Raw genomic sequence first — 27,515 nt, 5'->3', positions numbered from 1 at the left:
TTCGCATTGAAGGAGCGGCGTCTGCGCAGCTATCGCTTCTAAGGAGGTGGTAGGTGACAGTGTTGAACTCTGAACGTTCCAAAACTTCCGGCGAAGCCGGTAATTTATAGGCCCCTGACCCTGGCAGTGCCCCGCCTGCACCTGACACCCTCCTGCACCTGACAAGGTACTCCCCTTGCTTGGGTTCCTCCTGGAACCCGTACAGAGCTCTCTTCGACTGGCTAGCTGCGTAACAGGTGCTCCTTGACTGCGCGATCGTAGCTGCAACGAACTGATCTCTCGAAGGCTGAATCGAATTGGCTGACTGCAGCGAGCTGACTGACTCTCCCTCGAAGGCCGAATCGAACTGACTGACTGCCATCCGCAACTGCGTAAAAGGTGCTTTTTGACTGCGTAACTGTAGCTGCAACGAACTGACTGACTCTCGAAGGCTGAATCGCTGACTGCAGCGAGCTGACTGACTCTCCCTTAAAGACCGAATCGAACTGACTGACTGCCCTCTGCAACTGCGTAAAAGGTTTTTTTTGACTGCGTTACCGTAGCTGCAATGAATTCTCGAAGACTGAATCGAACCGACTGACTTTCTCGAAGACTGAATCGAACTGACTGACTTTCTCGAAGACTGAATCGAACTGACTGGCTTTCTCGAAGACTGAATCGAACCGACTGACTACCTCCCCTTCCCTAGGGTTCCTCCTGGAACCCGTACTCTGAATTGCTGGCTGGCGAAATCAGTTGCAGGCAGTGTTGTCTCAGAAGACCAACGCTCTTTTGCAGCGCCCACGCTCCTCCACAGCAGAGCTCCTAGTTGCCCTCGCTGCCCCTCCCGTGCCGCAGACTGGCTAGGTATTGCTACCCCCTTATCTCGCACCTCCCGAGCTGCCTGACGGCGGTAAGCGCTAGACTCACGCTTACCCAATGGGCTCGTTGACCGATTGCTCCTTTATAACGCCTTCCGAGCGCTGCGCCTGACAAGCGCTAGAGCTACCCTAACGGCCCGGCAGAGGTCCCTTCCAGGCGAGCGCTTGCGCCTCCCTGGCTCCCGCGTACAGGCCCACCGAACAGAGATACTGCTTAAGAGCAGGCCTACTCACGCGTTATCGTACAAGATCAACGCTCTTTTGCAGCGCCCACGCTCCTCCACAGCAGAGCTCCCGGTTGCCCTCGCTGCCCCCTATCTCGTATCCCCCAAGTTGCCTGACGGCGGTAAGTGCTGGGCTTACACTTACCCAATGGGCTCGTTGACTGATTGCTCCTTTATAACGCCTTCCGAGCGCTGCGCCTGGCAAGCGCCAGAGCTACCTCAACGGCCCGGCAAAGGTCCCTTCCAGGCGAGCGCTTGCGCCTCCCTGGCTCCCGCGTACAGGCCCACCGAACAGAGATACTGCTTAAGAGCAGGCCTACTCACGCGTTGTCTCTCAGGACCCAAACGCTCTTTTGTAGCGCCCACGCTCCTCCACAGCAGAGCTCCCGGTTGCCCTCGCTGCCCCCTATCTCGTTCCTCCAGGGTTGCTTGACGGCGGTAAGCGCTGGGCTCACGCTTACCCAATAGACTCGTTGACCGATTGCTCTTTTTAACGCCTTTTAAGCGCTGCACCTTTTAAGCGCTAGAGCTACCCCAACGGCCCAGCAGATCTTGCCTAATAGAGGGTCTCCCTCTATAGGACTTCTTGCAGCTCTCAAGGATTTCTCGCAGCTCTCAAGCAGCGAACTCAATCCTGCCTAGCAGAGGGGCTCCCTCCTGCACAGGACTTCTTGCGGCTCTCAAGCAGCAATAACGTAGCTCCTAGACGTAAGCTAATCATAGGCAGTATACTGCCCTACTGCAAGCACTTGGATAATCGAAACAGAAAGTAGTCAGGCCTGACTAAATAGTACGTCACTCGACGATTGAAGGAACTGCTTCTTACATTACGTCATCTTTCTTCTCTTGCATTTTTGCGTGGTCCTAGCGCGTGCGGGGTAGCTGCGTAGCTTGGTAACTGAACTTTGCGAATAACGTCATCTTGACACTCAGTAGGCTAGCCGAATCTTCGAAGTGGTTTGACTTCCTCGCTCGCTGCAACTGAGGTGCTTAAGAGAAGCGAAGATCGTGGTGCTAGAGGCAGTAGAAGCGAAGAACAGTTGCAGGGACTGTGCTGTATAGCGTCTGCGATAGCTTCTGAGCTAGGGAGTCGCTGTTCGTAAGCTGTACGCTCCTTCGGCGAATCTCCTAACGGTCCCCCGCCCTAAGGGTAGAGAGTTCAACGTGTCAGATCGAAAACTGGGATTGCTGTGAGAAAAGGAGAGTGAAAGGATGATTCGCATTGAAGGAGCGGCGTCTGCGCAGCTATCGCTTCTAAGGAGGTGGTAGGTGACAGTGTTGAACTCTGAACGTTCCAAAACTTCCGGCGAAGCCGGTAATTTATAGGCCCCTGACCCTGGCAGTGCCCCGCCTGCACCTGACACCCTCCTGCACCTGACAGCAGGGTTCTGAATACCAGGGCGGTACTTAATGACGAAGTCAAATGCAGCTAAGTCGTTGCTCTAACGCAGTTACTATAAACTTGGTCTCTTCTTAGTCTTCTAGTACTCTAGGTTAAGGTGGTCTGTCAGGACTATAACTGGGACCTGAGTATAAAGGAGATACTAGGACCAAGTTCGGAATGTATCGACGAATACAAGTAGCTCCCTATCTCCGGTACTGTAGCGCGTTTCTTTAGGCATAAGCTTCCTCGATCTGAAAGCGATAGGGTACCAACGATCCTTATAGAGCTGCGAGAGTACTGCTCCAATCGCGTGCTTCGAGGCATCTGTCTCTATACGGATAGGCAGGGAGGGATCGAAGTGCCTAAGGATAGGGGCCTCGCCGAATTTGCGTCTGAGTAGCTCGAACGCCTCGGTTGCCTCCTTCGTGAGCTCGAATAGGCGCTTCTGGTCGCTATGTAGGAGGTCTATCAAAGGGGTATAAATCTTCGAATAGTTCCTAATAAAGCGACGGTAGAACCCTGTGAATCCCAGGAAGACTTGAATGTCGTATATGCTGCGAAGGAGCGGCTACTGTATAACGGACTCGACGCGGGACGGCTCTATAGCGATCCCCTCGGGTGAGATTATGTACCCTAGGAACTCGACTTCAGTGGTGTGGAATTGGTACTTCTTGAGATTGGCGTAGAGGTCAGCCTTCTCCAATCGATCGAGGACTTCCTTTATATGCTGCTTATGCGCTGCTTCGTTATCGCTGTAGATCAGGATATCGTCTAAGTAGACGATGTATGTGATGTCTACTAGCCTAGATAATGCTTGGTTGATGTATGTCTAGAAGGTCGTTGGGGTGTTGGCTAGCCCCATCGCCATTATACGGAACTTGTAGTGGCTGTATCGTATGCGAAAGGCAGTCTTCTATTCGTTGCCCTCGTTGAACCTAATGCGATAGTACGTATCCTTCAAATCGATCTTGGTATAGATCTTAGCCGTTGATAGACGGTTAAGGATCTCTCCAATTAGCGGGATAGGTGTGCGGTTCTTGTGTGTTACCGCGTTTAGCCCTCGGTAGTCGATAATAAGGCGTAATTCGCCTCCCTTTTTTGGGACGAATAAGATAGGGGCGCCTGCAGGGCTTGTGGAGGGTCGTATCCAGCCCTTCTCAGTAGCGGCCCTGAGCTACTTGCGTAGGGTCTCGAGTTCTGTTACCCCCAATGGGTAAATTGGTCCCTAGGGCGGCTGCGCATTGTCTATGAGCTCAATGCGGTGCTTTACTGATGTCTTGGGGAAGGGCAGGATCCCCGATTTATGGAACAGCTTTTCGTATGCCCGGTAAGCCTCCGGGAGCTGCGGTTGCTCCAGCTCATACGCTATGTTGGCGGGGTCCTCGTTGGAGGGGATAATAGCTGCGAGGGTAAATACCGATCCGACCTACTGTTGCTTGGGCTTAACGTGTAAGCCTACTCGCAGCGCCTTAGGCGGGTAAGCCTATGTCTTGGCCTAGAAGTCGATGTCGGGGTTGGCTATTTCGAGCTAGGGCTGGCCGAGTAGGATGACGAAGGGCTCAATATCCGCGATAACAAAGTGTAGGAGATACGTCTGAGCTCTGCCTTTATAGTCGACGGTATGTATGTAAAGGGGATATACTCCGTAGGTCCGTATAGGTTGATTTCCGATGCCGGCAATCCCTACCGATGGCTCGAAGTGCTTAAGGAGGGAGTGCTTGGTAAGATAGCTGTAGCTGATCAGATTGTAATCTGCTCCTGAGTCGAGTATTGCAAGCGCCTTTTTCTAGCTTCCTTGTATCCTGACTATTATATCGGACTCTATACGACGAGAGATGTCCCCGGCGTTGCCCTATTTCTCTGTTGCTGCGGCTCCTGCGCGTTCCTGTAGAGGGATCTGGTTGCTGCTGGTGGTAGGGTCGTCGCTGGGGCACCGAAGTGACGTGTGCCCTGCTTGATTGTAGCGCCGGTATACCGCCTGGGGGCAATTGGTTGAGTAGTGCCCCGGCTGGTTGTAGGTATAGCAGCGTTATTGCTGCTTGTCCGCCCTCTCCGGTGCTGGGGGGTTGGACGGCCCCGACAGACAGTTCCTGGCGATATGGCCCTCCCTTCCGTAGTTGTAGCAGACGATGTTGTGCCCTGGTCGCGCTAGCGGAGCTTGGGCGCCTCTCTCGATAGACTCTGGTGCTGTAGGGGGTTCTAGCGGGGGTCGTAGTCGGGAGCGGTATCCCGAAGTCCCTTCAACCCGCTGACTGTCTTCAATCCGACGGGCGGTGCTTATAAGCTGCTGGTAAGTAGCAGGTAAGGTGGCTTGGCAGGTAATTGCTAGGCGAATCTCCCTGCGGAACTTCGGGAGGAGGTCAATTACTCGTTGACTCTTCTCTATCTGGTAGGGGAGGTCGGCAGTGATAGTTGTATATCGATCTACGAATTCTGTTACTGTCTTATCGTCGCGCTGACGTAGGTTATCAAGCTGCGTAGCTGCAGAGAGGGTGTGCGTCTCCGGATCTGAGAGCTGACTGCGAAGGAACTCAACGAATTCCTCTTATGTTACTAAGGCAGGGTCGAAGGAAGGGTTATTTTCCTGTTCAGTAATGTGCTTGACCTAGGAGTTCTTGGGGGTCCTGTGTAGGCAGCTTACTGTATATGTAACGCAGTCGCTGCTTGGAACGTTGCTGAGAAGGCGGAAGTTCGCTTTGCAGTCGAAGAGAAAATTGCGAAGAGCGGTTGTATTGGACCTATTGTATGTAGGATAGGTGAGAGTCGGGGTCTTCTACGTCACTCCTACCTGTGCGACTGTCCCAAGCTGCTAGGGCGCTACGTTCGCGGGGGTCGTAGGAGCGGGTTCAGGAGGGGTCAAAAGGGCCTCCCGGGATGGATGTACTATAGAATTAGCTAGAGGCGCTGGTTCTGGCGCGTGTTGATTCTGATGGAGGAGTAGCTTAAGCTCAGCTCTCTTGCGGCGTAGTGTAGCCTCCCGGCGTGCGACAGCAATCTGCTCGTCGAGTCGTCGTTCCTCGTTAAGCAGTTGCTGCTGTTGCTCAGACAGGGGCGCGTCCGTCTGCGCTGCGGGGGAGCGGTTGATGAGCAGCTCGTCCGCAGGTAAGTGCCTTTGGGTCATGTTGAGGGAATTAAGGACCTGAGTGTCCGAAACCTCAGGAATATCAGGAAGTTGTGCGATATTGGAAGGCTGGCTATTCGACGTGAGCGAGCCTTCTGTTTCGCTTGCAAGCTGATTGAGAGTAGTGTGCTGACGCCTTGGTGCTATGCTCGCCCCGGACGGTCTAGTCGCCCGGAAGGCAAAGAGTTCAACGTGTGAGGATCAAGGATCCAAGGGTATTAGGACCAGAGTGCCTGGGTACGAGCAGTGTACGCGTAACGTAGGAGCAGAGTGCTCGTTAGGGGTGGGATGGTGGTCTCATTGAACTCTGTCTCTCTCCTAAGTCCTGTCTTCTACCCCCCTCTTTATGCCCTGCGATGACAACGTCTGGGCTTACTTACCCCGCTCGCTGCCCCGTTATCGACCTTGCTTGTACGCTCCTTCGACGCTCCTCTGACGCGATATCCTCGCCCTTCTGGCCTAGCGTTGTTGTTGCTTTTGCGACCCCGCCGGCGCTGCGGCTTCGGGGCTTCCGTCCTGCGCCTACGCCGACCTTACCCAGCCGGTCCTCACAGAGACGTATATCCATTTTGGAAATGACCCTTTCTAGATCGTACGGCATAAGACCTGCTCCGGTAAAGGCTCCTTGGATATTCTTCTCGGTAAAAGAAGCAAAAAACGCTGCTCTGAACGTATAAAGGAATTCCAATTTGGTGATATATGTGATATGTATACGCATAAGTTCCTCGATTTGGTAGCCGTAAGCCCTCTTCAATGGTCCAAAATAACCAATATCTAATGGTTGGACTAGATGCGAGGAGTGTGGAGGCATACAAAGTGTGATGATATTATGCTCCTGGCAATAGATTTCGAATTGGTCGGAGTGGTGGCTCTCGTGGCCGTCGAGGATTAAAAGCCGGTATTTCCCTTTTGTCCAAGATGCTGTATGAAGATCGAAGTGCCGGATCCATCTAGGCCTTTCTCATTGGTAGTCCAGCCGTTATCGGTTGTTCCGATATACCAGGTAGCTGGAAGACTACAATCTCGATACCAGCTTTCCTGGTGATATTTCCCCTTTAAAAGGATAAATGGTGGGATAGCCCAGCCTTGAGCATTCACGCCTTGGATAACCGTAGCCCACTCACGGTTACTAGGCTGGACTTTTTTGGCTTTCCCATAGCCATCGGAGGTAGTTACAACATACTAGTAGTAATTATATCCATCATGAACCCGGTCTCGTCAAAGTTGTATATATCTTCATCAAGGATACCGTATTTGGCTTTAGTATTGTATACAAGTGCAAACCACTCGGGATTAATCTTCGGATCTTCGCATTTGGCTCTCTGGTAGTCGTATCTACGTGTAAAACGCGTCCGGAGTTCTGGTTGGCGTTTGACAAAGTTGTGAGCCCAGAGCTTGCCGACAGGGGGCGCGTCACGTTCGCGTAGCAGTCGGTTGGCCATATCTTCCACAAAACGAAGCCGTGGAGAGAACGCGCGTGTACAGAGCTCAGTTATATACTGAATAATCGTATACTCCTCTAGATCCGTAAGTTTTCGTGAATTAGCTGGGGTATCGCGTCGTGCAGGCCGTCCGTCGCGTCGGGCAGACAGGGTCATTGGTGGTACGTTATAGATCGTAGCTGCCTTTCGAAGACTAAGTTTTGGATCATCTTGTATAGTTTTGAGGGCTAAAATAATCCTGGATTCGACTGAGGAGGAATCCATGGCGGAATGGTTGTCCTTATATGTACCGCTCGCTTATAAGACACGTTATAGTAATGAGTTCTTTATTGTATATCAGGTAATTGAGCTTACGTCATTCTAGTTTCTTTAAGAAATACAATTAGATGAAGTTATCTGTCTTTATTTCTCTAAGTTATCCTCCTACTATAAAGTCGGAGATGTCAGGTTCCACTTCGAAGGGTTTTCTAGGATATAGTAGTACAAGGACAGGGTCTATAGTAATTACTATTTGAATCTTCTAGAAGATTTACTTATACTCTTTTTTCTATTCGAAGTTAGCTCCTTTCTTGGTAAGCTTAGATAGGGGTTTTGTAATATCGCTGAATCCCCTAATAAATATCCGATTAAAATTAGTGAATCTAATAAATACTTGAACTTCTATAACATTAGTTAGTATAGACTAGGTACTAATAACATCAATCTTCTATCTAAATCTCTTCTAGAAAGATTTCGAACCTTAAAAAGATAGTCTTCTAGATATAGAATTCGCTCTTATCCTCTTATATAGATAGTTTATACTAGTATAGAGTCTCTAGAACTATTCTAATATATCTCTTATATTCTTTAAAGATATTAGAGTAGATGAATATATTATTAAGGTAATAAACTATAAACTTATTGAGAAATAGTTTATTTAAAAGGTTACTAGTACGTTAATAAGTTTAAACGGTATAACGAGATACCCGAAATATCTATAAGATATCCAAAATACTATCTTCTATTTATCTCTTCTTTGATACGAATATAGGTATACCCAGTTAGAAAGTCTAGATAGGTGAAGTACTATACTTCCACTAGCTAATTATATAGCTTTGAAATTAGTACTAAAAAGGGTAACAGTTCTTTACCGTCTATTTATTTAGCTGTTGGTAGTTAATAAAGTTATAGGGTTCTATCCTTTTTAGGTATAAAGAAGACTAGATATTCTATAAGGGATATTGAAGACCTCATATATCTTCTAGTAAGATTCTCGGTATATACCTTCTTAAGTCAGTATTTTGTTTTTCATCAATTTAGTATACTTTAAAGAACTTTAATTAGGCCTTTTCTTTTAGCTTGATTTTATATTCCTCGGTCTAGTAGTCCGGTAAGATATAGTACCTCGAAAATAGGGTAGTCGTAGTACTCTTCAGGGAGCTTTAACTCCCTTTAAACCTTATTCATATAGATTATGTCAGGTGCAGGAGGGTGTCAGGTGCAGGCGGGGCACTGCCAGGGTCAGGGGCCTATAAATTACCGGCTTCGCCGGAAGTTTTGGAACGTTCAGAGTTCAACACTGTCACCTACCACCTCCTTAGAAGCGATAGCTGCGCAGACGCCGCTCCTTCAATGCGAATCATCCTTTCACTCTCCTTTTCTCACAGCAATCCCCATTTTCGATCTGACAGATTATAACTTTAGCAGTTTTAAACTAAAGGACCTACCTCTAGAACTCCTACTATCTATCTTCGTCGATAGAAATAACTGCGATTTATCTATATATTTTCCTCTATTACTTAACTCTTCGTTTCCTACCTCTTCCTAGATCCGTAGAGCTTTATTTACTACTACTCGGCCTTTACAGTAAAACTAGTAATGGCTTCTTTCCTATTATATTATTATTCTTCTTACACCGCTTTACCCAAGCTAGGGTGTGCCGGATCTTCTACCGCTAAATACATAGGAAAACCGTGCTGTAAAAGCCGGGTGAAAAACCTATATCAACAAGTAATAGGAAGATAACTATAGTAGACGCCAGTTAGTTGCAAAAGAAAGGAAGGCGTTATACCAGACCAGAAGGCTTCTAGTCTTCGACTTCAGATTCATCTACTATCTCCTCCTCTTCTTCAGCCTCTTCGGCCTCCAGTTCTAGCTGTTGAGCCAGGTTGTATTCCGTCAAGCAGCCTGAAACTATTAGCTAGCCTAAAACCCCCCTTAATAGCCTGAGGTTCCGGGAGCCTTGGCCTTGTAATACAAGGCTAAGATCCCAGTAAGGTTGAATTTGTGACCTTAGCCAAGTTTCTAGGCTTCGGTAGTATCTGTGACAGGCTGAGCCCGGTGCAGGCCTCGGCAACCCTCAGCCCGCTCTCTAGAGCACGGACCACCGAACCCTCTGAATAAAGCTATTCCCAGAACGCGCCTATAGCGCGCCCAGACCACCACACTCGCCCTAATCAGTGAGCCCGTATATCTCCGGAATCTTCTGTTCTTTCCTTCTTTCCTCAAGTTTAATATACTCGTAGAGCCGTCACCAGATAGTTACAATATAATCCTAGGACCATTATATTACACTGAAGTTCCCTTCTTTTAGAAGCGTCGGACGCCAGATATACAGATCTGGCTAGCAGTGGCAGTATACCCGAGTTATATACTAATGCAGTAAAAAATCTTGACAGAGTTCAAATAGGGTAGCAACGACCTCGGTACATGGATCCAAGTAACTACAGCAGTTCTACAAGATACCGGTAATCTCGACCAAGTGCATAAAGAACGAGATTATAGTGTTATCAGTCATATAAGCTACTACGTACCTATAAGATACTGGCTTATAGGACTAGTTAAGCTATATATCGATAAGAAGATCCTACTTCTAATAGCAGTTAGTAAAGATAGAGACCTTGGTGTAAAGGAGCTAAATAGTCTAGACTACTAGAAGTAAATATCGAATAAGATCTTAGTCTTTATTGCTAAATAAGTACCGTGACTATCAAATTCTATAAACCTAAGATACTTTCGAAAAGGAAGAGAGATAGGAGTAGTTAGAATACCTACTGAATCGTAGAAGGAAACCCCCTAGTTACTATAGCTAATAAGTCAGCTAATCGAATAGCTTACTTCTATTTAAGCGGAATAGACATAAGAAAGAGAGTAGTTTATATTGTAGTTAGCAGAGATTCGAGAAGAACAAATAAGTAAATATGAGGCAAACTAAAAAGTAAATCTAAATCCTTTAGTAGAACCTTATTTTATTATAGGGACCAAGGCTCTTTTCTATATCTCCAGCTATAACGCCGATACTAGGTAGTATTATCCTAATAACTAGTTCCTTTATACCTATACCGGATATAGTTGGTATATCGAGAAAGAAATTAATTCTACCTAATCTATCTAAGTTTAATAGATAGTACTCAAGCTTCTATACTTAGTACTCTGAGATAATGAACAAACTAGGTAAATAGCCCTATAGTAGGATCCTTATTAGACTAGTTTACTTATATCTATTCGAGACTAAAGAGGATACTCTAGAATATAATTATTATCTTTATAGGGGGGGGCAGTAGTAATGGGACTTACTCTCCTTAATAGTTCCTAACCTACCTAGATAAATATTATAGGGACCCGAATACTTAAATAAGGGCTATTAACTGCTTTAGAATATTATAATAAAAGGAATATAAGAACTTCAAAGGTTTTCCTATCTAAATTCGAAAAGGAGTTGATAGGTAGTAATAGCAGGAGCTAGGTAAATAAGGTTCGAATCAACTACCTAGAAGAGGCCTTAAAGACGAGGATATAAGAATGTTTAGTTAGCTATCTAAATATCCCTATGGACTATACTATGGTTCATCAAAACGCTCTATATATTAGAATCGAAGATCGATAGCTTCGAACTTATAAAAAGAACTCTATCCAGTCGAAGTCCTTACAACCCGACTAAAGGACTCTAAAGCAGGTAGCCAAACCGGTTATATAAGCCGAAGTAGATCTAATAGACTAGGAACCGATAAAGATTAGCAGAACGATCTACTAAGCGAATAAGGAACTAAAGAGAAAGTATATAAAGTAGGTCGACCAAGTAGAGGTCAATAGGTACCGGAAAGAAAGTCATTATCTAAGGTATAGTAGAACAGGTTGTCGAATAGACTAATACCCTTTATTACCTATAAATGTACTTATATTCGCCTACGAGAGCCAAGGGTTATGAAGTCCGAGCCAGTTCTGAAGGTAGAGGTTAAAGAAAAGGATAAAGTAATAAGCCTAGCACTATCCAACCAGAATAATAACAAGATATTAAAAGAGTAGCCCCCTAACAAAAGTCGCTACTAGAGGTATTAGAGGCTAAGGAGGAATAGGAGAGGGTTAATACCGTTTTATATTAACTTTAGGATCAATAGAATCTATTATACTAAAGCTTTAGTTAACAGAAGCTACCTCTATTTTACCTCTATTAGCGAAGCCTTTACTAAATACCTCTACCTCCTACAAATCCCTATCACCCCTTAGGATCTAATTTAAGTCAATATTACTATAGAGGATACTATCCCTAGTAGTAGACTCGTTTATACTCCTTCTCAAGGTCTATATGGTAGATTAGTTAGTCCTACATTAGAGTCTCTAAGCTTTTAATAGGTCTTTAAAATAGTATCTTTCTCTAAATCTGATCTCCTTTAACTCTTTCCTAGATTATCTATAACTATCGGGATCTCCTTTCTATAGCCCTTAGTTATATCTAAACTTCTATAAGTTCTTTATATAATTCTTAGTACTATTACTAAAACTTCTTGAACTATATCTAAAGGAACCTGGTATTAGGCCCGACCTATTCCTCTTTACAGCTTCTAGTCCTCTAGGTTCTATCTTTATCCTAGATTAATATAAGTCTCTATATCTCAGCTACTACTACTACTACTACTTCAGTTAATAGATAGATATTATCTAAAAGTCTCTAATTTTCCTCCCTAGGTTACTCTAGTAGTTCTAAAGGGGTTTTATATTTACTTCTTCTTTTATTATCGTTAGAGTCCTCTTCTATACTCCTTACTAGAGCTTATTCGACTATAACCTCTAGATCTTCTTAGAAATAGTCAATACTAGCTACCTCTCTTATAGCTTAGATACCTATAGCTGTAATTTCCTTTCCTAGAACTAGTTTCTATTGAACCTTCTTCAGTAACCAGCTGTAAGATTTAGAAGATCTTGGAATCTGATTTATAATCACTATATGACTAATATATATTCTTACGTAATTCTTACGTAAAGAAATTCCATTGGATTCTATAAGATTCTATAGGATTCTGGAGGCTCTACAATGATTATAAATCACCAGTGAGTCATTCAATGAATTACTATTAGTTATATAGAAGAAAATTCTAGAAGACCAAAGCTAGCTCTATAAATACGGCTATAGCCCACTTGAAGATAGATTTTAGATTTGGATACATAGTAATTCTGAATAATACAACTATCTTCAACCTACTTCTACTGCTCCTACTACATTACTACCATTTGTCGATTGCTTCGTTATTCTACCTTTACTTCTGTTACCTCCTTACAGGTTATGAGCCCGGCCTGCATTGGATAAAACGATAGCTTTCAACGAATCGATCGGTTTTTCAACAACAATTTACCACTTGAAGAACAATCATTAGTACCTATACTAGTATTATTCAAGATGGCCAAATTCCAGCTTCCAATCCTCACTGGAGAAGAGAACTACCAGACCTGGGAAATCCAGATACGTAGTTATCTTACCTTAGTGGAATTTTTTCACTGTATTTACAGTGAACCAGTGGATAATAACGCTGTTGTTATACCACAAGAGGATAACCAACAGTTAACGAAGCCTACTGTTGAAGAAGATGCCAAGGCATTAGCAACCTTACGGCTACGCTGTAATAGTGGCCCTTTGAGGGTTATTACTACAGTAAAAACAGCTAAACTAGCCTGGGAAGCTCTGAAAGAGACTTATACCCCAGAAGGCTACTCAACCCAACAGCTCTATATCTCTGAATTGCTGGATATTGATCCAAGTAATTTTGAAGACATAGAAATGTTTGTTAAACGTGTTAGATATCTAACACAACAACTACTTGAATTTGGTATCAAGATACCAGAACTGGTAGTAATCGAACTGGTTAGAAAAAGACTACCAGAGCGATTCAACGTTTTAGCCAGACCTCGCTAGCCCAGCTAAGAAGAAACAAGACTGGCTATACGTTAAAAGAACTACTGAACGAAGTTCTTAACGAAGATCCGAAAACCAAAGCCGATTCTACCAAAATCCAGACTAACCTTATAAAGAAGACTAAAGTAGTTAACAACAATAAGGTTATCAAAAAACCCTGGAAGAAAACCAAAGGCTAATACTGTAAGTATTGTGAAAAAACCAGTCACAATACTGAGGATTGTTGGTTTCTATTTGGTAAAGATGGGAAAACTGGTCTAAAGGGCCAAAAGGTGGAAGAATCTACTAAAGTTCAGCTTATTAGAGCGAACAAGGCCCAAGAACAACGAGAAAGGCTATCCTCAACACAATAGCCAAGTCAAATACTGACAACAACAACAATAAAATTGTTGAATTACCGGATATAATCGATCTAGCCGAGCAAAAAACAACATCAAGCCGAAGAAATGGAGGTTGATGGGCTAGATATCGACTTGTTTGAAGATATCTAGGTATTTACAACTAACATACGCCCCTATATTGCTAATAACAAATTGGCTAACGTAAAGAAAGTACTAGAAAATCTAGATTCAAAGCAAATATTGAATACTAGAACAAACTCTACGCAGTGGATACTGGATACAGCTGCGGAAGCACATATAGTTTGCAATCAATCGTTTTTACCAATTTGAACGATACTAGTACACAAGTTAACTGGGGCAATGCAAAGACTACTACTATCAAGGGTATTGGAACAGTTGTTATTACATTTCGTGAACAAATACTACTATTGTACTACAAAACTCTCTCTATATACCAGAACTAGGTATTAACCTAATCAGTTAAGCGAACCTAAATATGTGTGGTCCTTGTTTGATAACAAAGAAGTAGTTATATATGAAAAACTAAAAGATAATAAAATTTGAAAACGAATTACCACTGGAACAACAGTTGGTAAGCTCTATCAATTACCAATTATAGTACTTAAGAAACCAATAATAGATAGTACTAGTACTATTAGTGCCAATAAGCAAGTACTATCAATAAATACTACCAAAGATACAAATTATCTACTACATCAACGATTTAGTCATATTAGTAAGAAGGTTATTAAAGCCTTAGATCAAGCTACTAGTTGTAATACATTCCAACAACAAGACCAAAAGGCTGTAGATAGAAATACACTAATTGAAGATTGTATTGTATATGCAAAAGCCAATATCAAACAATCTATCAATAAGGAATCAAAAGTAATACCAATAATATAGACTACCTCTATAAGGTAAGATCTGATATTTGCGGGCCAATAACCCCACCTACCTATAATAAATACAGGTATATCATTACTTTCTTAGATTCTAAAACAAAGTTCTTGGAAGTAGAACTACTTAGAACTAAAGACGAGGCTTCAGAAGCCTTCAATAGATTCAAAATCCGTACTGAAAATCAGGAATCTACTCCTACTAAACGTATTAAGGTAGTAGCTACTGATGAAGGTACTGAGTAAACTGGTAAACAATTCCAGTACCGCTTAAAGAAGGATGGTATAATACACCAAACGTCCTCTCCTTATACTAGCCAACAAAATGGAGAGATAGAGAGGATTATTCGAACTATCCTTATTAAAACTAGAGCACTATTGATCAATAGTAATCTACCACAATATCTGTGGGGTGAAGTAGTACTAACTGTCGTATACCTATATAATAGGACCCCACATAGTAAACTAGAGTTCAAAACACCGTACGAAGCTAAATCGGGTAGCCAGCCTGATATTAGTAATATCAAGACCTTTGGAAGTATAGTTTACTTTAAAAGAAAGCCAACTATTAAGTTAGGCAAATTAGACCAACGCGGTATAATGGGTATATTACTGGGCTACAGCACGACTAGTGCAAACTACCGCGTCTGGGACTTAGAAAATAGTAGACCTATCTGGGTTAGGGATTTGAAGATATTAGAAAATGAGCCAGAAAGCCAAGAAATACGGCTCAATGGTAGTGTATATAATTCTACGACCTCTATAACTGAGGTAAGACTATAAGATATAAACTATATAGGTTTCTGGAACCTCTTCCAGTAGCTAAATAACTATAGAGCTTAGTAACTAAAGACTTTATTATAAAACTTTTACCTTTAATAGATATAACTATAGGTATAACCTATAATAGTATCTTTATAATTATAGATCGACTGACTAAATAGGTGTATTTCCTACCCTATAAAGAAATCTAGTTAGTGGAATGACTAGTAGATACTATCTACCGAAATGTTATATCGGTATATAGATAGCTGGAGGAGTAGATAACTGACCGAGATATTAAGTCTTATCGAAGTTCTAGTAAACTTTGATATAAAAGCTTAGGACTAAGAGTAAACTATCTACAGCCTACTACCTATAGACAGATAGATAAATAGAATGACTTAAATAATGAAATTGTATCTGAAGATATTTATAAACTTCTTTTAAAATAACTAGATAACTCTATTACTAGTAGTACAGTTAGCCTATAATACTACGTCTATAGAGATAACTAAAGTTACGCTATTCTATACAAACTATAGATATAAAGCAGACCTATGATAAAAACCTAATATTATAGTTCTGAGAGTAGTAGTTAAAGTAGATAAGATATATATACTATATATAACCTTAAAAGAGGAGTTAGAGCTTGTCTGATAGCAAGTAAAGAAGTATTATAATAGAAATAGGCTCGAAGGGCCTTATTTAAAGAGGAGAGACCTAGTTTATTTTATTTTATAGAATTTATATATAAAATGACTAAATTAAAACTTCGACTTTAAAAAGATTAGACTATTAAAGATCGAAGAATAAGTTATAATATCTACCTATAGACTATTATAACCTCTAAATACGAAGTTATAAACCAGTATTTTTTATATTTTATTTCTAGAACTAGTATTTAGGGATATCTAGTTAGTAATATAATTCGATATAGAAGGTAAGGAAGAAGAGTAGGATATAAAGGAAATCCTTAACTTATGTCTTGTTAATAGGGAATTTGAATATCTAATTAAGTAGTTAGATTTCGGGTATAAAGATAATTTATAGAAACTATAAGAATTTTACTAGAGGAACCTGGATCACCTGATAGAGAGGATGAGAAGGCCTTGAACGAGCTATCTAAGTTACTTGTATTGGTATTAGTACTAGAAGAAGCTCTGAGTAGTGTCTTGAGGGCCTATCTTTTAGATTCTTCTACCTCCGAAATGTTATAGAGCTCTTGCAATACGGCCTCATATACTCTATCCTCTAATAAACATTTCTGTTTCTAAAGACGTAGAAGTTTAGTTAAAGTCTCCTCTTCTTTATAATCTAGTTTTTCCTTCTCCGATAAAAAGGAATAGACTATAATATCAATATCAGGAAAAGGAGGAAGGAAGGGAGTAACTAATAAGTACCTTAGTTAATACCTTAGATATTATAGGATACTTAGTTAGTAGTAAGATAGTACCTATATCTTTATAATGAACTAAGGATATAGTATTCGAAACTATATTTATAATAAAAAGAACAGTTCGGTATAAGGAGCTTTGTAGAAGTGGTAAATTCAGCTAGGTAGAGGCAATGTTGAGTACTAGACGAAGTATAGTTTTTCTTATATACCCGATTAGCTATAACGAAGGTTGAAGGAGGAGAAAAGAACCTACTGAGATTGGGAAGCAACTGTTAGGAAATATCCTTAGTTAGCGAAGGTCGTTGGGATATTGACCTTTGAAGAAGGGGTATTATATTATAACTTGACCTATCGGAAGGTAGATAAATGTAGGTCCTGGGCAGGGGGTTGACTAGTTAAGAAAAGGGTGTCTGCCGCTCTATATGCTCTGGATAGAGTAGACAGACAGAGTGCTCAATATACTCTGAGTAGAGTAGATCGAGTAGAGTATTCTGTCTGTTCTGTGTAGAGTAAATAGAGTGACTACGAATAATATCTATAAAAGTTATTCCTTAAGTACTTCTGGAGGATTCGAGGAGTTCCTTAGTAAGTAATATAATTTATTAGCTCTACTATTATTGAGATATTACTTATACGATTGTCATAAACCTTTAGGCTTTACCGAATCTACTATCCCTCGATTAAGGTACCTTGTGGAATCCTCTTAGACGTTAGAGATTACAAAGGATTTGTTATAACGTATATTATAAGCGAACGGTCTATATAAGCAAACGGTCTACTGTCCAACGCAACACACTACCCTTACACTCAATACAGATTTTCTCAATAACCCAATATACCTCCTACTTCAAAGGGAGCCAGGCTAATCTTGGCCCTTAACGCTCTTTAAAATAACAAAAACCTAAGCCCACGAGGTGCAGTAAAGGTTTATAACGTCAGCTATACTACTCTTCGCAACCGTTATAAGGGCTGGCCTATACAACGCGATATTCCAGCCAACTCGCAGAAGCTTATAGATCTCGAAGAGCTGACGATAGTTCAGTATATAGTTGAACTATCTGAGTGTGCATTCCCACCTAGACTAAGTAGTATAGAAATATAGCCAACCAAATACTATATATACACGATACGCCTCCTGTCGGCAAGCTCTAGGCCTACAACTTCGTTAAACGCTAGCTAGAGCTCCGGATACGTTAGATACGTCAGTACGACTACTAGAGGGCTAAATACGAGGATCCAAAGGTTATTAGCAAGTAGTTTATACTCGTATAGAATACTAAAGCTAAATACGGTATTATAGATAACGATATCTATAACTTCGATGAAACTGCATTTAGAATAGAGATTACCTCTATAGGTATAGTTATTATAACCTCCGACGGCTATAGTAAGGTAAAGCTAGCCTAGCCTAATAACTACGAATAGGTAATAGTAATCTAGGGTATTAATACCCTTAACTAGGTTATCCCTCCCTTTATTATCTTAGCCGGATATTACTACCTTACTAACTAATACCGAGAATATAACCTTCTAGCTAACTAGCATATTACGACTACCGACAATAGCTGGACTACCAATATAGTAGGCCTAGATTGGATTAAATACTTCGACTACTACTTAAAATCTCGGAAAAAAGGTATATACCGGTTATTAATCCTCGACAGCTACGAAAGCTACTACTCGATCGAGTTCGAGCTCTACTGTCAGATCGAAAATTAGGGATTGCTGTAAGAAAAGGAGAGTGAAAGGATGATTCGCATTGAAGGAGCGGCGTCTGCGCAGCTATCGCTTCTAAGGAGGTGGTAGGTGACAGTGTTGAACTCTGAACGTTCCAAAACTTCCGGCGAAGCCGGTAATTTATAGGCTCCTGACCCTGGCAGTGCCCCGCCTGCACCTGACACCCTCCTGCACCTGACATCTACTATAAGCAGAATAATATTATTACACTCTATATATCTCCATACTCTTCCTATAAGTGCCAGCCACTTAATATTAGCTGCTTTAGGCCACTAAAGCAGGTATATAGTCGCTAAATCGAGGACTTAATATGTATATATATCAACTACGTTAGTAAGCTCGAGTTCCTCTATACCTTCCACAAGGCCTTCTTTATTTCTATAATAGAGAGTAATATATAAGGTGGCTTTGCAGGGGCTAGCCGTATACTATACGATCCAGAGAGGGTACTTTCTACCCTGGATATACAGCTTCGTATACTAATACCCCCAGCCTCGTAGTCGAATACCGTATAACCTTGGGTCTTCCAGATGCTATATAACCCCTGAGAAGCCGAATCGCAGTCAATACTCATCAAGACTTACATTACCAACCATTAAAACAGCTCTCCGACTTCGATGCTAGCTGCTGTAGATCAACTTACTAAGGGTATAATAGCTGTAATGCACTAAGTTGCTCTTCTATAGTCAGAGGTCTCTTCGCTCTGCAAGGCCAACGAGGTACTAAGCAAGCGCCGGAGAGCTAAAAGAACACGTATACAGCTTGGGGGGTCACTTACTATACAATATGCACAGGATCTACTAGCCCAGAGGGCTGTAGGTAGGGAGGTAGTGGGAGATACATAGCCAGAAGGCAGTAGTACAGGGGGGGGTCGTACGAAGGTTTAGTGCTATGGTGTGTGTGGCAAGCCTGGCTATAATGCACGTACTTGCCAGGAGGCTGTAGAATCCTCGGATTCAGCTATTTCTAATGTAATTATCGTTAGTTCCTAGTGTTGTTGTATTGCAATTGCAGATAGTATTTATAGGGTTGTAGAAAGTGGACCGTTCGCTTATATAGACTGTTCGCTTATAATGTACGTTAGATATTGTATTACAATTTAACTAACTAATCTATTAGAAGGTAGATAGAAAAGTATAGGTCCCAGATAGAGGCCGACTAGTTAAGGAAAAGGTATCTGCTGTTCTATATACTCCGAATAGAGTTGATAGAGTAGAGTGCTCTATATACTCTAGATAGAGCAAATAGAGCAGGATACTCTATATATTAAGATATTACTTATACGATCGTTATAAACCTTCAGGCTTTACCGAATCCACTATCCCTTAGTTAAAATACCTTGTAGAATCCTTTCAGACGTTAGAGACTATAAAGGATTCGTCTCAACTGTTAGAAAGAGATGCCTATAGAATATAGGTTCTTTAACTGATTGAGCAGGTTCTAGGACTTGATTTAACTGTATCTACTACATTGTAATATCTAATTTACCTAGTGTTTTATCTTCATTGATCCTGGTGTGGTGGTTGATTTTTGATGCAATTGAGGTGGCCCAGATGCTAGGGTGGCTAGGCGGTGGGTAGATTACCTTACTTATATAACTCGAATGTATTGATGCCGAGAACCTGTCTAAGATATTCTCCAATGCTATAGAAATTAGCTGCTACTAGGGTTATTGCTATCTCTGGATTAATTCGCTCTGCTTTATCTGCGTTATACGCTATCATACTAAGTACTCAAATCAAATACTTGGCGGTGCCTGATTATCCCGAAGGTTTGATGTTCAGAACAATCAGTGGCGGCAGAAGTTGTAGACGGTGAAGGCGTGAGTTTTGTCCTAGCCCACGAACTTTGGCCCGTGGATCAAGGAAATCCAGGGTAGCACCATCTCCCGGCGCGACTGAGTGAAACCTACCTCGTCAGCGAGTCGGAGGTTGCAAATTTGTCGAAGAAAGTTACTATTTACATCTAGGTATTACAACGTCTCGGTAGACACGGGGTAGACCTTGATGATAGTTCTAGCAGGGCCATTCCGAAGGGCAGGCAGGTTTCGAAGCTACGGGTGACAACCTCTCTGTGGCATGATTTGGGAAGGTGGAGACTTTCCGGATCATCTATCAGTACAGGTCTTCCGTAACTTACTATTACGCACAACCCCCTTCTCTCAAGGCCTTCTCATCATCGCCCTCTGCCAACTCACTAGCCCCTCTTTCCTGTCAAACCAAACTCACATTAAAAACTCCGACTCATCCTATCAACCAGCGCCAGCTCCTATCCAGCCGAGATTCTCTTCAATCCCCTTCAGTATTCTCGCCCTCCGCTGTGTCATCTCAAACTTCGCCATCTATCCGAACCAACCCCTCACAGGCAGATTTCGAGGGATATGCTTAGGAACGTAGCCGCCACATTAACTACCTATGGACGGCATCCCCGAACACCTTGAACTAGGCCAATACCACGTCGTCGTTGGCACATCACCTCATCAAACTAGCTCAGCACACTGCCCAGCAGTAACCAGCCTGGGTTTGTGGCGGTAACCATTGTTCTGCACATCAGCGAACCCTCTGAATAGATGTGAGGGAAAGGATGAGTTGGTGTCTCAATAAGCTTGACCTGGCTCTGACGATAGACTTGCTTTTGCCATCAACTGGGTTATTTACTGGTACAACAAGCCATGATACATTAAACCCCCGTCCCCAGCCGCAGCAGGTAAGCAACACGAATATTAATAGTTTCTCTTATGTGGCAGTAGCTTGTAAACAAGCTCCCACGTCCCAGCCGTGGAAGAAGGACGCTCTTGCTAGGGCCACCTTCGCGAGGTAACAAATGGACACTCCAACATCCAACCCAGGCGGAAGCAATTAATCGATTTCCGATGGTCGTCTCAGGGAAGGGTGTTGAAGTCGCTCAGCCGCCACCAATACCATCTCAAGTCGGCGGAATCAAGACGATTCTCGCACAGGTACTAGGGGGGTCTCGATAGTGGTAAGTAATGTAGGCTTCGCGCCAAGGTCGTAGTGGCGGTTGCGTTTGGCCAGAAATTTCGCCCGCGTTGTTATCAAGGAGCGTTCATGGCTGCATCATCGTCAGTTAGTGAATGCTGCCAGCTCGTAGAGTCCCTGCTTCAACTCTAGATCCTTGACGACTATATAAGAGTGTCGAGAAGGCTGTCACGGCCGGCGGGGAGGGGGCGGGCTGGCGCTATGATCCAGAACACTTGGCGGACGATTGGGAGCCCAAGCTGGAGACACTGAGCAAAAAAAAAATGCGCTAGATCGATAGTAGGCAACATCAGTAGAGAAATATCTATAATCTCATATCAAAGGCATCTAAGTGGGTTGGCCAGGTGTCAGTCGCCCCGTGGAGACGCTGACGTCTTCCTCGAAGAACGTATAAAACCACTAATATCCGGGAGAAGGCGGGCCGGCCGTACGACCTACCCTGGGAATGCGCTGTACCGTGCCAGCGCTTCTTCCCCAACCGGGGTGCCTGTAGCTGGTTCCGCGTCGACGTGCCTGCCCGGCCTACTACGGCCGATCAGCTTGCTAGGCCCCCTGCCCCGGCCGGGGGTACGGGCGGGGGCGAGCTCCTCGACACTGTTTCGGAGGTATATACCAACCTGCAGCGCCGGAGAAAAATAATCAAGAGTAGACTAAAGGGTTAGACTTGCAAGCTAAATGATGTGGGATAACTCTCCCTGGAGGCTTCCAATCTGTACAAGATGCCAGGGCCCTCTATGTAGGAGTAGATGTAAACAACGCCTTCACCCGGGTTTGGTATAGTCCCATCCCACGGCTAGGTAGATGTTGAGGAGCATCATAACATGTAATCTGTCTCTGACAAACCCAGGCGCCGCTCCTGACTTCTAACTTCCTTTGGTGACCTAGCAACCTGGCAAACTGGCGCAGCCCACTTTTGTCGGATGCATGGTCGTGCTTTGATTATAGCTGATCGATCCCCCGGAATAGAGTTCTCCAGGGTCTTGGGAGATTGGGTTCATCGTTCTCTGTCCCAGAGGAATTCCCGACACCTCTCGATCCACTTGACTACACCGCTAGTATGGCATTTATGGGTGGGTTCCACCCAATGCGTGACCATTGTCGGCCAAACTCGCTGGTCGGACAGTAATTCCCGACTAAATACGGAACATACGAGGCGCGGGAGTAGGCGGCACGTATACTATACGCCTGAAGTTTGATTTAGGGCTGAGGTATCTGCTTACGCATGAGCTTCTGCTTCCGGAGGCTCCGGAAGCAGTGGCCCATTCTCAGTGCATGTATAGTGCCCCAAAGATCTTCACCATGCACTTAGTTCCTGCTCCGTCGTGCTACGCTCGGTTTGGATCCTGTGTCCCATGATGCCATTGGGTAAGCGACGTGCATTCGACGGAGATGTCGGCACATGATAGAAGTGCTGTCCCACAGGACTGAACGAAATAGGCGTGGCGTGGCGGGGTTCCCAAGCAGTTATCCATTTCCACGTCCAGATGCTTACCAATCACAACCCACCCGGACGGGCGACCTGCTGAGCCCTCCGGCAATAAATGGAAGTGATTTGCAGCCCAGATGTGTCCAAACCGCTTACTACTTTGGCACATTGTCTCGTATCATCCGGTTTGACGCAAGATGCCTCTTCCCGAGACCTACAGAGCGTTCAGGCGCACCGCCGGCGGCCTACCACGGACGATCAGTTCTTCGACGGAACACCTTCCACAAGAGCTAGGGCCGAGCGATGTCCTTATCAAGATCCGTGCCGTTTCTCTCAATTTCCGTGACGTCGCTATGTTGCACGGACGTTATCCGGTGGATGTGCAGGAACATGGCATTTCATGCTCAGACGCGGCTGCCGAGGTTGTCGCCGTCGGAAGCATGGTGAAAGATTTTGATATCGGGAACCACGTTTCGGTCATTTTCGATCTCAGCAACCTCACTGGATGCGAGGACGAGCCAGCCTGTGCACTTGGTGGTGATGCCGACGGCGTTCTCCGTGAGTACGCAGTTTACGAAGAGAAGTATTTGGTGAAATTGCCCGAGTATTTGCCATGGGAAGAAGTGAGTCCTGCCAGTCCGTCAAAGACCTACGGTTACGGACCGGTTCACTTACATGAGACGAAACCACAGGCGGCGACTGTCACCTGTGCTGGCGTCACGGCTTGGTCTGCCCTCGACGGCCTCAAGTCAGCCGGTAGAGCAAGAAGTGCTCTCTTGCAAGGTTCGTAACCACGGCGTTAATATACGGAGAATTGCTTGGCAAATACAGTGATTAATCGAGTGGGACAGGCACCGGAGGTGTCAGTATGTTTGCCTTGCTGCTTTGTCTTGCTGCAGGCATTCGACCGATCATCACGTCCTCGTCCGACAAGAAGTTGGAAGATATTCGAAAGCTCGGCTCTGATGTCGGTATCATCAATTATAAAACGGTCACTGATCAATTGTCGGAGGTCAAGCGTCTTACGGACGGCAAGGGCGTTGATATCGTCCTTAACAACACAGGTCCGGGGTCTATCCCAGAGGATATCAGCTTCTTACGTCACCGAGGTGGTACCGTATCCCTTATCGGGTTCCTGGATGGCCTCAATGGTGATTGGCAGCCAAGTGCCATCCTGTCACTGTTAACTAAGTCTGCGAAACTGAAGTAAGTTGTGATGTCTTCCGAAACCCGGGGTTGCTGAGGATGTTTCACTGACAACCAGCCGTTTAGGGGTGTTGCTGTGGGCTCCAAGGAGGATTATGTTGAACTCAACAAGTTCTTGACGGAGAAGAAGGTGTCTCTGAGCCCTCTTATAGATAAAGTCTTCTCGTTCGATGAGTCGCCGGCCGCATTTGACTATCTGTATTCGGGAAGTCATGTCGGAAAAGTCATAATTAGGTTGGACGATTAAGGTGCATATCGAGTGTTGTAACATGGCAAGGTAGCCGAAGTATTCATTACGAGCCAGTGGGAAGGTTGAGGAGAAGTGCAAATCAATCTGGGATACGACTCGACAGTGTGGTTGATCAATGGAGGCATGGGCTACCACTTTGAAGTAATTGCGAGGACGGAATCGATTGGGAAGAAAATACCAATTCCCCGAGCTAATTACTGATACAAAACACGGGGCAGCGTGTGGGACCATGAGCGGAGTCGAGAGCGGGATAGGCCTACAGGGCTGCATGTAACAGTCGAGCTGGCTGTTGGAATAGGCCACACTTATGTACCTGATGGCTTGTGCCATGGCATTACCGAGACAGTGATAAATATTACTCGGCAAATCTCAATGCACTCCTCTCACTTCACAACTTCCCTCTCCTTCCTCTCGCTGAACCGGTCTCCGAAGAGATCAAAATGCGGCCGCATGACGATAGTGTACTTGACAAATTCCTCCATGCAGTCGACAAGCCTATCCCTGTTCGAGTTCGGTTTGAAGCGGCTACCTCCCTCCGCCGGATCATCGGCGTCAGTGAAATGCGTCCATGCATTCGGGACAGAGCTCTGATTTGGGATTGTAAACATCCTCATCCAGCGGCCTAGAATGCGCAGTGAATTCACCGCATTGAAGGATTGCGAACCGCCGTTCACCTGGGCGATAGCCAACGTCCTGCCCTGTGTTGGCCGAACGGATCCGGTCGAGAGCGGAATCCAGTCTATTTGATTCTTGAACACAGCAGTCTACGGGAGAACATGTGTCAGGCTCGCTATATATTGGAAGTTAGGGAAGTAGGAGGTCGCGTACTATATTACCGTGTTGTTCCGGGCTCACCCAGATATGGCCGTCACTCCACTTGCTGAGCTCGCGGAGCTCGCGGACCTTTGGGTGCTCGTGCTGAACGTCGTCCTTGACTGGGAGGCCCGACGGATCGTATACTCGGACGTCACAACCGAGACGGAAGAGTATGCGGCAAGCCTCGTAGGCAAGGAGCTTCGAGTATGACCTATGCGTAATACCCACCGTCAGTTTTTCCACGTCAAGCTCCCCGTAGATATTAAAAAGGAATGGCAATGGATGGTTCGAACCGTGACCGGAGGCTTCCATAGAGCACGAGGACACGTAATCTATCCTTCCCCGGCGAGAGGATCTCGGTCTCAACAAATTGGGCGGCCGTGGCCAGTTCGAGCTTTGCGACCCAGTCGGAGCCGGACACCTCGTCGTCCAGGAGAAATGGGCGGTACCGCTTACGCACTACCGGGTCGTCATCGTTCGGATCGATTGCGAAAGACCGAAACCGATACACGGGGTCGGCGACAGGTGGCAAATGCTCCCTCAATGCCTCGTTGTTGTTCAGATCACCCATGGCCGGCCGGGTGTTAAGAGACGCGGTCGATTGGCAGCTGAATGCGCGCCAGGTAGGTGGAACAAGAGAGATCCTCAAAACCCGGCAGTGAAACATGGAAAATCTTCAACGGGAGGACACTGTAGACACGGTGTCTCGGGCTTCGTGTGAGCTCGAGAGGGTGAATGGATAGGTTCACCTGCTGAGAAATGCCGCAAAAACAAGCCGCCTCATAAATACCGTCTCCTACGAGGGTGCCGATGCCGGATACGGAACGGCGGTTGGGAATGGCAAAGGAGTCACGGTGTCGAGACCGAGGCTGCAGCCCCTGAAGCGCATGTCACTTCTCGATAATGATTGGTTTGTCGGCTCGGCCAGCTAACTATCAGGCCAAGCCTCGAGATTTGTGTAAGATCCGCTTTTGTGGCGGCGGTATCCTTCCGGCCGACTTTCCGTTCCAGATGTGGGCCTGGCGCTGCGGCTTCCTCTTTCCCTTGAACCACTCTTATTTGGTAGATATTTCTGGTCTGTGTACACAGGGTTGTCTGGACTGAAATAGTAGCTGAACCTCTAGTTTAAGTCTCCATTAAAGAAACAATGGCATTAAAATGAATAGGCGGGTTACGGGAAGTGCAGATTTATCAAACTGCTTCCGTCGGCGCGCTAGCCATCATGCGGGCAGCAGCAGCGGACAGGACTCGGTGATATCGTCAAATTCTTTCAAACTCTAACGAACCCCCTGGCTGATACCCAGGATCTCTGTTCCCGACTTCGCACGCATGTATTTGTATTGCGCTGATTCAATACCTCCAATAAAGACAGCTACCATCTCAGCACTGGTAATTTTGAAAGGTATCCAACTCGCCGCCGTAGTTTTTCAAAAGGATGCCGGGCGCTACGCTCCTATAGTGTACATCTCCGACCTCCACATTCGGTCATTGTGTGCACGTAGCGAAGCTTGCCGTTCTCCAGCCGGAACTCATGGTTGTCCGCAGCCATCATCATGTGCTCCCAAACGCAGAAGATACTGACGGACCCCATCGCCTCGTCAATGACGTAACGCCGCCGTGTGTTTGGGGCCTGGCTACTGTTTGTTGGAATGCCGGGCGTGCAAGAGTCGGTTGGGGATCCGCTCCCCGTGTAGGCTGACCCTTCCAGACGGACGCATGGAGTTCCCCAGGGGACTCTGGCGGCAGCCGTTGCGTCGCTCCTGGATTACTATGTCAGTCACGTATACCCTGCTGCCGCTGGCATGGTCTGTGAGGGCCCAGGAACGGGGCGGCCTCAGTAGAGGGATATTCTGAACGCTGGAAGACGTACCACATATCCATATACGCATCTCCGGCAGCCTTGATCACCTCTCTGGAATCTCGCTTCTCCTCTGGGATGATATCCCACTTCTCCTGCCGTACGTACTCGAGCGTCTTCTGGGCGTTGAAGAGCCACGAGTTAGTCGTCGAGGCAATCGTGTCAATGAGAGTCACTCGGCCATCTTCGCCATGCCGGATCTGGGTCCCAATGACATAGGGGTCGGCCGGGTCGGCAGCAATGACCTCGGAGTACGTCGCGCACTGCACGAGGTCGAAGTTGGTCCGGCGGTGGTCAATCTTTAGCGCCTTGCTCAGCACGCCCGCCTGGACGTCCATCTTCTTGTTGTTCTGCTCGTATTCCCAGGTGTCAGCCACAAACTCCAGAAGGAGGCTGGTGTTGCCCGCCCTCTGGGCTTCGATATAGGCATCAGCTGCTGCCTGAAGCACTGCTTTGCTGCATCCAGTCGCCTGGCGCGAGGTCAATGGGTGTCCAAGCACGGCTTGCGCCGCTGTCCCCAGGACTATCCAAGTTCGGAGACCAGTTGACGACACCATTATTGGCGTTTTGCGATAGGGCTGTTGTAATTATTCGCAGTCGGGAGATTTGGTGAAGATGGTACCGAGCC

The 27,515-nt window shown here is 45.1% G+C and overlaps 3 protein-coding genes across 3 annotated transcripts; 1 reads left to right on the top strand and 2 right to left on the bottom strand.

Moving 5' to 3' along the window:
* Positions 1 to 22,954: 22,954 nt before the first annotated feature.
* MFIFM68171_06420 (uncharacterized protein) lies at positions 22,955 to 24,210 on the top strand (the record flags this gene model as incomplete). Its single annotated transcript, XM_071061840.1, has 4 exons — positions 22,955 to 23,380; positions 23,450 to 23,540; positions 23,609 to 23,963; positions 24,030 to 24,210. The coding sequence occupies 4 exons, from the start codon at positions 22,955 to 22,957 to the stop codon at positions 24,208 to 24,210; spliced, it is 1,053 nt and encodes a 350-aa protein (XP_070917941.1).
* Positions 24,211 to 24,596: 386 nt separating this feature from the next.
* On the bottom strand, positions 24,597 to 25,600 carry MFIFM68171_06419 (uncharacterized protein; the record flags this gene model as incomplete). Its single annotated transcript, XM_071061839.1, has 3 exons — positions 24,597 to 24,977; positions 25,042 to 25,240; positions 25,323 to 25,600. 3 exons carry the CDS (start codon positions 25,598 to 25,600, stop codon positions 24,597 to 24,599), a joined length of 858 nt encoding a protein of 285 aa, XP_070917940.1.
* Positions 25,601 to 26,482: 882 nt separating this feature from the next.
* On the bottom strand, positions 26,483 to 27,444 carry MFIFM68171_06418 (uncharacterized protein; the record flags this gene model as incomplete). Its single annotated transcript, XM_071061838.1, has 2 exons — positions 26,483 to 26,789; positions 26,900 to 27,444. The coding sequence occupies 2 exons, from the start codon at positions 27,442 to 27,444 to the stop codon at positions 26,483 to 26,485; spliced, it is 852 nt and encodes a 283-aa protein (XP_070917939.1).
* Between the last annotated feature and the right edge of the window lie 71 nt (positions 27,445 to 27,515).

The sequence above is a fragment of the Madurella fahalii genome, assembly GCF_045866475.1.
Source record: "Madurella fahalii IFM 68171 DNA, scaffold_3, whole genome shotgun sequence".
Taxonomy (NCBI): Eukaryota; Fungi; Ascomycota; class Sordariomycetes; order Sordariales; genus Madurella; species Madurella fahalii.
The sequence above is the reverse complement of the archived record's forward strand: the minus strand, read 5'-3'. Positions and strand labels throughout refer to the sequence as shown.